This window comes from Phoca vitulina, unplaced genomic scaffold (genome assembly GCF_004348235.1).
Source record: "Phoca vitulina isolate PV1807 unplaced genomic scaffold, GSC_HSeal_1.0 scaffold5, whole genome shotgun sequence".
Lineage (NCBI taxonomy): Eukaryota > Metazoa > Chordata > Mammalia > Carnivora > Phocidae > Phoca > Phoca vitulina.
The window spans coordinates 53,442,676-53,456,936 of NW_022589708.1; the positions used below are offsets into that span (position 1 = coordinate 53,442,676).

The 14,261-nt window shown below is 44.5% G+C and overlaps 1 protein-coding gene across 13 annotated transcripts in view; it reads right to left on the bottom strand.

The window, feature by feature from the left end:
* The window catches only part of ENOX1 (ecto-NOX disulfide-thiol exchanger 1), a 550,829-nt gene that overhangs the window by 143,065 nt on the left and 393,503 nt on the right, over nucleotides 1-14,261 (bottom strand). For all 13 annotated transcript variants that reach the window (XM_032402958.1, XM_032402955.1, XM_032402957.1 and 10 more), the window contains one exon: nucleotides 7,047-7,259. In XM_032402958.1, the coding sequence (XP_032258849.1) occupies nucleotides 7,047-7,259 (213 nt within the window). The remainder of the gene's footprint in view (nucleotides 1-7,046; nucleotides 7,260-14,261) is intronic.

Sequence of the window (14,261 nt, forward strand, 5' to 3'; positions counted from 1 at the left end):
TGCCGTTTTCAAGATCTAAGATGAGGGTGGCGCTGTTGCCTATCACAAACGTACAAAGCAAATTTGCATGGCAGTTCTAAGCTTTCCCATCTCCAGGTTAAAGTAATATTAATAAGAGGACTGAGATAGCACTACTGCAAGGTTCTCAGCTGAAGAATATTCTGCATGTTCTACTTGAAGGAGGATGGCATGCTGGAACAAAGTCAGCTGAGATTATGGTTTATTCAAAAAGCCCAACATTTAGAGTATGTCTTGCAGTTTCTAGGCTCTAGCCCAATTTCCCATACCACCTTCATTTCCATCTATGATGTTGACCAACAGCCAAGAGTTGTACTGAGGTCTCTGATAGGCTGCCGGGAATTGTGCCAGACCTGGGTGGGGCGCAGGGAGGCGGGAAAGGGGACCAGTAAATGGCCTCTGTGTCTCTGTGTAGCCTCAAGTCTTGCTAGAAGAAAAAATGAAGACCCCACAACCTGATGCACATAAGATAATGAGGAAAGAATGAAATGCTCAAGGGGGTAGGGGCCGTGTTAATAAGCGTCGTAGAAGGGGGCACCTGGGTGGCTCAGTCGTTAAGCGTCTGCCTTCGGCTCAGGTCATGATCCCGGGGTCCTGGGATCGAGCCCCGCATTGGGTTCCCTGCTTGGCTTTGAGCCCCGCATCAGACTCCCTGCTCGGCGGGAAGCCTGCTTCTCCCTCTCCCACTCCCCCTGCTTGTGTTCCCTCTCTCGTTGTGTCTCTCTCTGTCAAATAAATAAATAAAATCTTAAAAAAGGAAAAAAAAAAAGCGCCGTAGACGGCAGGAGAGGGGGCCAGGGCCACGAGCTGCACCAGGAGCACGCGTGACCGAGGCTGGGCTCCGGTTCCGGCCTGGGCCCGAGGAAGACGCTTGAGGCGAGGGAGGTAGCGTAGGCACGGCGTGGAGGGGGAGAGAGGGCCGTGCTGGAGGCAAAGGCTTCACTTCCTAACCAGACAGCAGCATTTGCATTCCGTGTGAAGGCAGTGCCGACTACCCCCCAACACTCCCTCGGCTCCGCCCGCATGCCACAAATTTACAGCTATAATATCCTCCTCTGCTCATTTTCACTGCTCATAAACACACACATAGGCAAAGCGGTAGAGAGCTAACCGTTCAGGGGGCCAAGAGTCCTGGGTTCTGATCTGCCCGTAAACTGCTAAATGACCAAGGCCTGTCACGTCTGCTCTAGAACTTCTGTTTCCTCCTCTCGAAAATGAGAGGCTATGAAACAAAAGATCTCTGAGGTTCCCCTCCCGCCCTGACATTCTATAGTTTCTACTTTCCAGTCCTGCTCCTTGTATTTATGGCACGTGTTCTTAAAATTAATATTAATCAACCCTTCTCCACTGCTTTCCCAATTGCCTTTCCCCCATGTTACTCCCTTCCTTCGCTTCTCTCTTACTGGGAAGCGTGTTGGGGAAGTACCAAAGTGGGGATATCATGCAGTGTTGAAATGTTCATTAGATGAGTGTGTGTTGTAACAAGGCATGCACAATTGATCATCTTGGCATGCATATTAATAATTGAATGCTGTGGTACATGCTTCCTGAACTTTATAAACAGCTCCTCTCTGAGCTTTGAAATGACAAGCTTTGCTCATAACTGAAAAACTGAAAGTGGGCGGGCCTACGGGGAGTGCCTATGAAGTATACATTTTTAAAAAGCAAAGAAGATCAAAACCCCAATGTCTCCTGGTCGGGAGAACTGGGGAAGTTTCCTGCCAAATGGACAGGTTAAGAAATGACATAAACATGAATCAAGGATGACCTAAGGATAAGATGACATAAGAGTGAGATGATTCACCTGTGCTGACATTTTTTTTTCTCTTTCTTCTATATCTAGCAGATGAGATCTGCCCAGCTGGCCGGAAAAGATGAGAAAGCCCCAGCTGCCACACCAGGATAGATGGCGTCCTCAACTAACATCTTTCATAACTGCACATCTGTGGTCAGAAGTAAAAAACGATCCCAAACAGAGGTGAATGGATGCTGAACTCCCCAAACTCTTGGTTGGGTCAGGTGCTGCCCCTTGATGCTTAAAGCCAAGGCTTAGATGGAAACTATGGTTCTGGGGTGAAGACCAGAGATACGAGAAAGGTTAGAACTTAAACAAATATTAGCAGGACTGAACATCAACAAGGCTGGAAGGTAACTACTGGATCTTGACGTAAACCTTGAAATAAATCACAACTTTTTCTTTATGTTATTATTCATGGCTCTTGATTTCTGTTCCCCTTTGAACAAATGCTATCTGCTCAAATATGAAAGCAAGGACAAATATGACAAGCAAAGCAAGGATGGGTGCATCTTATCCAGTTTAATGGACTAACACTTAATGAAATTTCCCTTCTCCTATTTCCAATAATATCTATCTAGGGACCCAACTTACCATACTGGGAGCTTTGCAAAAATGTGCCTGAACTTTTCTGGAAGTTGTCAAATGAACCCTCCCTTCAGGACACCAGGCCAGCTCCACCTGCTGTAATAAGCCAGCTCATCAATATATTTGCTTTCAAATTGCCTCAGAACAATTTCCTGACCCTTGCGGCTTTCCAATGGAGACCACCATGGGATGTTACGGAGAAGGGTGCTGGCGCTGTGGACATCTTTTATGAGGGAGGGTGCACTCAGGGTTACTGCCAAACAACCAGATCTCCAGCCCCTTAGGAGAAAGAAAACAGATGCCATTCCTGAATTTTCGTGCTTAACAATCGTGATCTAATTCTAAATGAGAAAGCCGAAATGTGATTCCTGCGGTGTTTTCCAGAAGTATTAATGTGGACGAATGGGGGTGTGGCTGGTTCTGCTTTTGGAAAATGCAGTGAGTGTGCCAATCACTGTGGACTTTGGCAGTCATTGTGTTAGAAGCCGCCCCATGTACCGATGCCAAACTCACCCCGCCATACTAAAGGGAGCTGGGATAAGTGGAAAATGTGGTTGAGACAAACAGACATAACTGCATCAGACATGAAAAGAGATGTATTTAAAATTCAAAGGGTGATGAAATGTGCACACACATAGCAGCTTAGCCAGGTTACTGCTACCTAGGAAAGAATGGAAAATTCTGAGGTTGTTCAGTAAGACACGCAACCTTCCTGTTCTCCCTCTAAGGCTTAGTTCCAGGTCACACTCACATTCAAGGTCTCTCCCATCTTGAAGTTGTTCCGAAGGGCCTTAGCTACCAAGGCACATGATGGCCCCTTAGGCCCTCTGTGGCTGGGATGGGCACGACAGCACTGTGGGCTGTCAACATCAGCTGGGACTTTTCACCTGCTCTGCCGGCTGCTGAAACACTTCCCCAGAAGCAAAGTACAGGGCTGAGGGGGGTCTCTCACACAGCAACAGGTAGATGGGAAATGTGGTTACAACTGAGAAATGCCAACATGAAGTTTTCCGTTGACTCTTCCATGCTGACTCCCCTAACACCCCCTAGCCTGCTACCAGGGGTCTGGTAGAGCACAGCAATTACCAACAAAGGCACAGCTAGTGAGCTTTCAGACGTGCTGGATCACACAAGCAGAGTTGAAGGCCCGGGCCCCCCGCACTGTGCTGCCACCCACGCCAAACCACTCTCAGAGGGCCCTGGGAACTTTTGAACTGTCTCAGGCTTCCTTCCTGCCATCCTTCCTATTTACTCATGTGCTCACTCACTCATCATCCTGAGTCTATGTTCCAGACACTTGGTGTGCGCGCATGACTAATAATCAAGAGCAGACAAATCATGACATCATTGCATATTTTGGTAAGTGCTCTGAAGGACCTCGAACTGGGTGAAACTACTGGGGAAGGGTGAAGCGGAAAGGTCTCCTGAAGGGTGGGCTTTCGGCCAAGACCACAAAGGATGGGGAGGATTCATGCATGCAGGGTGGGGAGCAGTGCACATCAGACAGAAGGACAGAGGTGCAAAGGCTCAGGGGTGGGAGGCAGTTCTGACAGGCTCCGCAGCGGGGAGGCCAGTGGGGATGAGGCACGGCGTGTCAAGGGAAAACTGATGCTAAAGAGGCAGGTCTGGAGAGCTTGTAGTCTGGGGAGAGTGAATATTATTGTAAGTGCAATGGGAAGCTACTCGAGGGATTTAAGTGGGGACGACATGATGTGAATTATATTAGACGATGTGTGAAAAATAGATTGAATAAGAATCAAAGTGGAAAGGGAGGGACTGTATACGGCAGAAACTGCACAATGCCTCCCGGCAGCCCTCCTCCCCTCCTTCCTTCCTATGAGAGCTCCAGCTTTATTCTGGGAGCAACGGGCCCACTCAAAAAAGGGTATTTCCTGCTTTCCTTGTAGCTAGGCATGGACACATGTAATAATTCCGCACAGTAAGACGTAAACGGAAGTCTGTTGAGGATCTTTGGGCAAGTTTTGCTTTCTTGCCCTAAAGGCACAAGCCTGTCCTCTGCTTTTTCCCTTACGTGATTCGAGCGCGTAAAAGAAACGATGTGATGGCAGGACCAAGAGCAGTCGTTTTTGACCATCACCTAGGAAAAGCTAACAGCCTCGCAGACACCTCAGGCCTGACAGCCCTGCAGCCCTGAACCTGTGCCAATAAACATCTACAGCCGGATTTTACCAAGTATGAAAAGAAAAAACCTCACTTTTTTAAGACACAGTTGGGTAGGGTTTTCTGGTACTCACAGGTGGACACCAGGCCTAACGGACGCACCAGGCCATTGCCATAGTTCAGGCAGCCTGCACTTGAATGCTGGCAGTTAAAATGAAGAAAAGTGAGTCATTTTTGAATGCTGACACAATGGGATTTCCTGATGGCCTGAATACGGGCTTTGGAGGAGGGAGATGATGAGGGTAAAAATTACTTGTAGGATTTGGGTCTGAGAATTCCTTAAAATAGGAAGGAAAAACCTAAAAAGGAATGGGTTTGAAAATTAAAAGCAAGAATTCCATTTTTGATATTTCACAGTGGAGGTGCCAAAGAGGTATCTAGAATAGGAGTCTCCACTCCTAGGTTTCCATGAGGTGGACTTCCCTCCAAAATTCCTGGTCCTACTCCCGCCCTTCACTCTCTCCTTCCCAGGGAGGCAGCCCACCAGCCTGCCTGTACCCCTGCTCATTTCCCCCCTGCTCCTCCCCTCACTGTGCAGCGGGGCCAAGGGCTTCAGGGCTGCCTGTGGCCAGATGCTCCCCCTGGAGGCCTCGCAGTAGAAAGCCCACTGTTACAGCAGACCTCAACCTCACGTTCCAATTCAGCCTTTATCGGTAATCAAATGCTGATGTTTGGATCCTGCCACGTGCCAGACTTCTTCATCTCTCTCTCTTGTGGTTTCAAACCGAGACCAGCTCAGCCCCACATCATGTCAGGCACGTTGCATTCTCTCAGCCACAAGAGCTGGGCCTCTTTTTAACAGGTGCTTCTTTCAACAGATACGGCCAAAGGACACCGAAGTTCTCCCCTATTCTAATGCGTGGCTGTCTTTCTACCTTCACTGTTAGGCTCAAGGATTGAGTCTTCCCTGCCAGGTGGGACTGTGAAGTCACAGAGTGAAAATGTTTTTAAATTGATGCTAGTGAGCAAAAGTTACCCAGTAATATCCCAGTGTTCATGCACTTGGCTTGCCATTACTTTGCAGGGACTGTATCATTAGAGTTGAGTTGCCTTTCCCTCTCTTCCTTTTCTCCATTACCAAGCCAGCCTTACCTCCCCTCCACCCACTAATCCATTCCGTGCTTCCCTCCTTTTAAAGGCGGAATCAATATTAGTGTTCTTTATCCTATCCCTAGTAACCCTAACCTCAGAACTGCTGGGTGTACACGGTCTGGGGAAGGGCCATTCCTCATGACTGGGCATCAAGGGAAAGTGGTCTGATAATGGTCTGATGAGACAGCACTTCTGTTTTTCCTATTCCTTTTCTATAAAGACAGGTGCCCAGGTTGGTGTCCTACTGGATATTTGGTCACTTACCAGAGTTCATGTTTGTGCGTTTCTTATATATTTTATGTTGCTGCAAAAAATGGTCTTCTTACAACAAAGTCATATAAAACACCTTTCCACTTGAGAGCCTGGTTTTTCATGTCCCTCTCTCTTCCAGTCCTAACAGATAGATCCATCGTCCCTTGAGTTTACACTGATGAAAGAGGTGATCGACATTTTGGCACACTGTATCATTGAAAAAATTCCTCATTCTCAGAACGAATATGTAAATCGCATATGTCACCGTCCCACGTGGCACCCTGCACCTGGTACCGAATAGAGCAGGGCATTGTTACAGTGTCATTCGATGGCTTTTACCAACCACAGGAACATCAGCAACCGCAATGCGTTATGCCACTGTGACGTGAACTACAGACACAGACAGAGTGCCCGGAAAAAAAATTTACGCCCTTTTTTTGAATAGAGCCCTGGGTAATTACCCTGACTATTGTTCTGTGAGAAAGCCTATTTATACCCCTTCATCAATTTAGGGTCTGGACATGAAAAATCGCCAGCATTAAGCAGTTAAGGCAATCTGCTTTCGAGATGAAGAAAGGACAAAAAAATAATACTGTAGAAAAACCTCGACTTCTGGGTTGCCCATGTTGACAGCGAAAGCTCACCTCAAATAAAGGATCCTGAGGAGGAGTTTTTCTGATGGCGCCTTCATCCTAAACAAAGCTCAAGGACAATGTGCTCGGGGTCTGCTTCCTACTGTCGGCACTAGGAGGACATGCAGGTCATGTCCTGCATGGTAAAGGGCAGCCGCCCGGCAGGTGCCCTGCAGGTGCGGTGTGACCTGTGGTGGGTCCAGCAGGCACAGAAGCATCTGGCTGCCCTGCCCCAGTGGCCAGGTGTGGTGTTCTGAGGAAAAGCTACAGAAACGTTGCTCACCTTGAGAAGTAAGCTCTCAGGGCAGGGTCCGTGTTCCTCCAAGTTGCCACAGGACATGAAATAGGTTATGAGGTTTGCCATTCAATATGGAGTAAAATGGGAAATTATTGAACTACTTACCCCCAAATGAAAACAAAAATTAAATGAATGCAAAAGAAAAGGCAAACTCACAACAAAAACAGATGGCTCCCAAAATTTTACTTACATTGAGTGAGGATTCCGGTTAAGGCATTTTTAAAATTCTCCTTGGCCTCTTCCATCTCCTGTTCGTGGGTGGCTTTTTCGTTCATCAGCCGGCGGACGTGGCTATTGGCTGACTGCACCATGGAATAGAACTGGTTTGCAGAACGCCGATTCACCTCCCCTCGTTCGATCCAGGAAAGGAGCACTGTGATAGCCTCTGAAAACTTGCTATCATCTGGAAACGGAAAACCACCAAGTACAAATCATGCCAAGGCAAGACAATGAACTTTACTTTGGGTTCTTCTCAAAAGACAGAACACGGACCATCTTCATGGATGCATTTTCCGAACTTGACAAATTAGCTTTCCTAAGACTAGCTGCTCCAGCATTGTTTGGTTTCCCCTTCTGCCTCTAATTCCATGGTGCCATAGAGCCAGCCAAGAAACAAATGGTGGGTCACTCTCTCATCTCCAAACCTGGTGAGTTCAGCTTTAGATCTGTTCTGGGCATTCTTGGTAACATGGTATGCCAAACCCTGATTTCTCTTTCTTAAGACTGGCTTGAAAAACTGTTATTAACCTATCTGGTCTCCACTTCTTTATTCTTTCATCAGGTATATTATACAATGATACTAGTTTTCTGACAGAATCAGCTGAGTTAGTGTCAAAATATGGATGACAGATTAAACTATTTTAAAACTGGATGTAATGGAAGATATTGTTCCCAAGGTGGTAGTAGAAATTAGTCAATTCTTTTTCTACTACAGTTCAAAACTACTTTCATCTTAGGTTTAATACAACATATTTAATTAGGCTGAAAAATAGAATATTTCCTTGTTTTCAACAAAAGAGGATTTGTTATCTGGGTGGTCAGTGTCTTCTCTGGAAGCCATCTAGAAGCCTACTGGAACCAATTTGAACTTGGTTTGAGGTATGTATGGGGGTTGGGGGGATGGAGTGGGGAATGAGGTTCTACCCATAAATAAATGATAGAGTTTATTTGAAAGAAAATAAATAAACTTGCCTGTTTGGGAATGGTTACTAGAACAGACCTGTGTTGCATAGCTTAAAAGTAGGGGGAAAAAAAGCAAGTTTGAAGGTAATTAAGTTAATTGAACTGGAAGTTGTATGTCAATTATCACAACATTAATCGATCCTACTGTTGAAGGCTCACTGCATACTTCCCAGGCAAACTTGAGGGGAGACGTCTTCCACTTTTATTTTTCTACCCTTGAAAAATGTGACTTAAGAAAAATATCCTATATTTTTCAAGAAAACTATGTAGGCTCTGAATTCTAAAAATCAGTAACAAAATTAAACTGGAAGATTCAGATTCTTACTCATTTATTTGATAAATACTGAGTACCTAGTATGTTCCCTCCACTGGAGGAACATCAGAAACATCCTTATGCATTGTGTGTTTATGTGTGTGTGTGCGTATATTTTCTATATTATTATATATTTTTGTATATTATATATTATTTACACACACACACACACACACACACTCACCCAGATGACTGGACAGAGCGTGATTCATATTCGGTAAAGGAGTTTTACCTCACTCACCAGATGTTTTTTAATTAACCGCTGTTGTTGGTATGTTACACATCATACAAAACCTTCATTCTTGGGGCTCTTTGTGAACTTCATAGCGCAGGATAGAAATATCTATAGTACTTTTTCTGCCAGAGGCCCCCTCCCAGACGGGACACAACTTCTTTGCTGTGGCTGTTGCTTGCCCAGAGGTGTGTGCACTGAATGAAGGCAGGATCAGCCTGACCCACAATGGGGTGTGCTCTGCTTTCTCCAGGGTGGAAGCATCTATCAAATGCACACTACTGATCAGTACCCAGCCAGGCCCTCCCCCACTGCGGCAGGGGCAGTTGGAGATTGGGGATCAGAGCCTTTTTCCAGTGCAAACCTGCCCCCTCCACCCTCACACCTTCACCAGAGGAGTTAAGAGGCCCTGGGAACGCCCATGGGGCACCCCGCAAAGATGCCTTTCCTCGAAAATCTCAAAGCACAGGCTCAGAACACACGCGTGCAGTCTCACAGCTGGCTCATCCAATTTTGTTAACTCTGGAATTTCAGTCTGAGCTCAACCCTCTGTGAACTCCAGCTGCAATGGTTTCTTATCTCATTTCATGGACCGGAGCGGCTTGTGTAAGATAAAATCCATCATACAACTTAACATTACGTTCAGCCCATGGAGAGGCCCATAATTTAGCATTATGTTTGTGAGAGGCCCACTGTGACCGTTACAGTCAGAATAAATTTTGCCTCCCGCAACGCACTCTCTACCTCTTTCCCTGCCAATATATGTTAGGAGAATGGACCTCCCAACAGACAGCACGAATAAACCTAACACTTATAAGAAAGCTTCCCCCCCTCTTAAAAAATAACAACAACAAAAAAGAAAACACTGACTCCATGTACCATTTTTACCCTTTGCTGGGACTTTCATCTCTGCATAACACAGAGCAAAGAAAACCCTTCACGATTTTGTTGTTGAGCTTACTAGCAGAGAGAACAATGTTGTTCTATCTTTCCCTCCTATTACTGATTGTTTTTCCTTCTCTTGCTTGTGGTCACTGAGTTCATAAATACACTAACTTACTGTGAGGGAGAACACACTTCAATTTTAAAATGTATGTTTGCTCAAATGATCTGAAAACCAAATTTTCTTGTTCTTCACTCCTAGATGGAGAGCATAAGTTCACCAGCAGATCATAGTTATTTGATAGTTTTCAGAAAAAGAAAACAGCAGTTTTAAGATTAAGCAATTGGAAATATACAATTTATTAAGTGAGCCAGCAAGAGACTTGCTCACATTTTAACAAGGGTTAAAAGATAGGTAACACAAGTGATTGTAGGCAGAATTCCATTAGCTTAAAATAAGTATATACTTTTGAAAACTCCCAATTTCATCCTCATTTCTGAACTTTCTAAAACTGCCAGGCCAATGTATAATTGATGTACTGACATGCAAATTAAATGTGAAGACATTAGTTAAGGCTCACTGGTAAGTTTGGTCAATATCTGTTGCTATGTAAGAAGTGACTTTATATTAAGTAAGACTAACCCAGCAACTCACTCTGAATGGCTATAGGAGGGATTGGGAGTGGTCATTTTCAATATCCAACTGTAAATTCAATTTTGTATTCAGTGGGAAGATCATTGAGAAAACAGAAAACAATATAGAACTAATTTAAACAGGATTTAGATTGCAGCATTATTAAAGCTATTCATGTGAAAAGAAATTAACACTGCTCGTAAAAATCACATCAAAGATGCAGTTATAAAAATTCCAAATACTTTCTGTGAACATGCTTAGGCATAACTCTGAACATGGGTGCAGTTTAGAAACTAGAATGTGCAGATGTGCTTTTTACACAGTAAGAATTGGGAAGATCGGTGCATTAAGGAGTGACTATGAACCATTTGCTCATTAAAAATTGTGTAGTGTTTTCTAATCAGGGTCTTCGCGATGTCACACCTGGGTTACTGCACGTTTACTCCGTGGCTTTTCTTGATTTGCATTTTCCTCTTCAATCCATCCCTCCCCCATTCCCTTATAGCTCTCTCCTTTGTTAAACACCATGGCCATGCCTTTGCCTGTCTGTGCACTCACTCTAGGAAGGAGCATTCAGGTTTCTGGTCCACCTGTTCTGTTTCCCTCAAGATTCAGCTTCAGTGTCTTCCACGAAGTCAGCTTTTCTGCAACCCTAACATGAATTAGGTGTCCATTTGCTATGTTTCCACAGCTCCCTACATAACCTGCTACTAAGACATTAGTCACTCTATATAGTAATTGCTCATTTATGGATGGGTCTCCAGTTTTGAAGGGCTAACATGAGAATAAAACTTCCAAAACAGATTTCAATCTTCTGGTCCCTTCGAGTTTTTCTCTTCGCAGTTTATACTTGATTACACTATTTCTAATAGGCTTGCAGTGATTAGTGCTCGAGAGCCACAAATTCAGTGGTCAGAAGTTGGGAAACATCAGATGGGAATAAACACTTCAATTTTGTGTTAAAGAGTATTTTCACGGTGTCTCTCAGAGATAAATGTTCTCCTGGCAGTTAAGCTAACTGGTCCTTTACCTTTCAGGCCTCTGAGGTCATTACCACTGGCAACGAAAGTTAAGAATGATGTCAGATAATCACAGAGAAGCAGAACTTTCTGCAGTAAGGCACTAACTAACCAGCTTGTCAAAAGACTCAAAAAATCTTTTTGAAGGCATTTTTAATTCTGGGAAAATAATGACCAACTTTAGTTTTGTGAGGAATAAATAATACTATAATGACTATCATCCCTCAGTGTCACTACCTAAAGCCATACCCATCTCATTTCATTTCTGTTTACTTCAGACTTTATCAACCTCCCTCCCTCTCTTTCATGTTTCTTGAGCACCTGGCACATAGTAGACATTTAAAAAATTGCACATGGGATAAATCTTTGCTATTCAAAGACTTAAAGCTTGAGCCTCATTTGGGAGCTCCTTGAAAATGCAGATTCACCCTTACTCAGACTTCCTGACTCAGAATCTGCATCCTACTCCAAGTGATTCATATGCACATTAAAGTTTTGGAAGCACTGGAAGAAATCGGTCAATGAAAACCAGGGAAATTGGCTGGGAGCTCATCTAAGTTAAAAGATAACAAAACCCTTAAATGTAAAGTAGCAGCTGAGACAGTGGAGAATATTGAAAGGATTTGATGTGATCCTTATGAGCTTTGCAAATCCCTGTCCCTGACCTCCCCCACACCCATTTAAGGAATAGCTGCTTTAACACCTGGCATCCCCATCCAGAAAAAAAAAAATGTCCATGACTTGGAAATGGGCATAGAGACTACTGCAGATCCTTTCAGTGAAATGCTGGCCATGGCCTAGAGGACCCTCTCCATTGGCCTCCAGCCCCCAGAATTATCTGATTCTACAGGGGAGTGAATCTTTAATTGTTTTTGATCAGGCTATCTTACAACTCTTTAGGGACAGAACATAAATTGTGGAGAACTGATAAGAATGCAAATAATTCTCCATAACAATGTAGATGAATTTTTGTCCAGTAGAAAATATAAATTGTTATAGAGCAAATTCTCTTTTGAACCAGTTTTTAACGTCTTACTGATTCTCTCGTTAAATGAGTTAAATAAAATCGCTGGCACATGTTCATGTTATATTTGTAAGTCATGGTTCCACTGCCAGAATATCCTTTAGCCACCCCTGAACTGCAAGCTCCTCAAAGGCCAGGCCCGTGCTGCAGTCAGGTCTGAAACCCCAGGGCCATGACGCAGAGCCCAGGGACTCAGCAGGTAGCCACGTGATGAACTTCAATCAAACTGATTAATAGATAATAAAGGGGAAAAGGACTCAAATTGGTAAGCAGTTTTTTCTCCCCCTTTGTGTATGGAGGGAGATCTGGCCTTGATTTTCAGAACAATAGGTGGATGAGAGCCAGGCCATGAACACTCAATATGAAAACTTATTTATGGCTGGGTCTATAAAGGAATAACAGGAGAGGAGATTAATATTTGAATAAAATGTCTTGAGAATGAGATAAAAGGAAGATGTTCTACAACACATTTTTCCCCCCAAAAATGGGGATACACACACACGTACACACACATACACAAAATGAATCGTGTGGATGGTGTGTCGATCTGGCTATCACTGATTTCTGGTTTCTATGATAGCTGGGAACAGCTTACAGGGTAGAGTCACATATTGACCCAAGCAGAATGGGATTCCAGGATCGCCAAGCATTATTCCTACAACATCCCTAAAATTCCACTATGTGTCCCTCAACATTGGACATCCCTAAACAAGTCTCCATTTTTTGGCTCCTCAATGAACCATTAAAAGGGGTGTAACCTTATCTATCCTCCAAATCACAGGTAGCAGGAAAGGTGATACAAATGGTTAATGCACCCCTCTCCCTCCAACACACACACACACACACACACACTCTCCCCCAACTCTGTAGTACCTGCAAAAATGAAAAAAAAAAAAAAATTAAGGGGGTGGGTGGCAATATGAAAATGCACTGGTTATTCCTGCTTTTGGGTCAAGCAAAATGTTTCTAGATGAAATGGCCTATCTTGCCTCTGTGAAGGTCAATAACGCCTAAGGAAGTTGATTCTCAAACAGGCTCCCGCGCTTCTCATTTCCCTTGCCCTGAGAAGGAAGCCTGGCTTTTAGCTAATGGAACTTCCACTTGGCTTACAGTGCTATTGATTTTTACTTTCTCGGAACCATAAATATTGACAACTGTCTCAGCAAAACGCCGGCACCATTGGCACCCCCTCCCCATCGTCTGGCAGGCTGACATGGGGCCATTCTGTATGCAAATCCGAGTTTAGCCCTCTGGAAATTAGGAATGCTGATCCCAGGAGAACTGAATTCATGAGGACATGCCAGGGGGATCCCAAGGGCACTGCTTCAAAGCTTTGACAAAACTTCACCTGATGCAGAGAGAAACTCTTCATTTCATCACATAATGAAAGATTATGTGAAGCTTTTCCAAAGGGGGAAAAAGTACACAAAAACTTTTAAATGCTCTTGCCAGGAGAAATCTCCAGTGAATTAGGATATAATCTTTCTCACCGTCTAATCAATCTCTTCCTTCCACAGTCCAAACACAGGGCTCCTCCAGGGGTGGATGGTCTGTGTTAGACACGCTGAAATTCATTATCTCATCTGCCTGGTGCTACTGTTTCCAATAAAGTGTAATTATGGTGTTATTGAGCTCCTTCTCACTTTCTCAAAGCCATGCTATAAACTTTGGGTCTGTGAGCAGTTACTTCCCAGTCAGTCTTCATTAAGTGGAATTGTCTCAGAACAATGTCTATTTAATCAGCAGGGTGCCCGCTAATTTTCTTTTTTAGAATTTGTATTAACGTAACCGACACCGCCTTAAGACACTGCAATAATTACAACTTGACGTCTCCTGCGCCTTCAAGAAGGCCCAGTGGCCACTGGATCTGGGGTTAGCTGATCTCAGGAGATGTGCCCCCTCACCCTGCCGCTGGTCCAGCTGGGATCCGGGTCGCTCCTGGAATAGCTCGCTGCACTTTTCACACACCACCACGGGAAGTACATGGTGCTTAGTAATTGCCTGTACCGCGCCAGAAGCCTAAATTCTGTGAGGTAGGGGCGCGTGTGCTGTTGCCCACCCCCCCCCCCCCCCCCCCCCGCCGTGCTTCTTAGCACAGTTCCAGGTATATGGTAAAGAG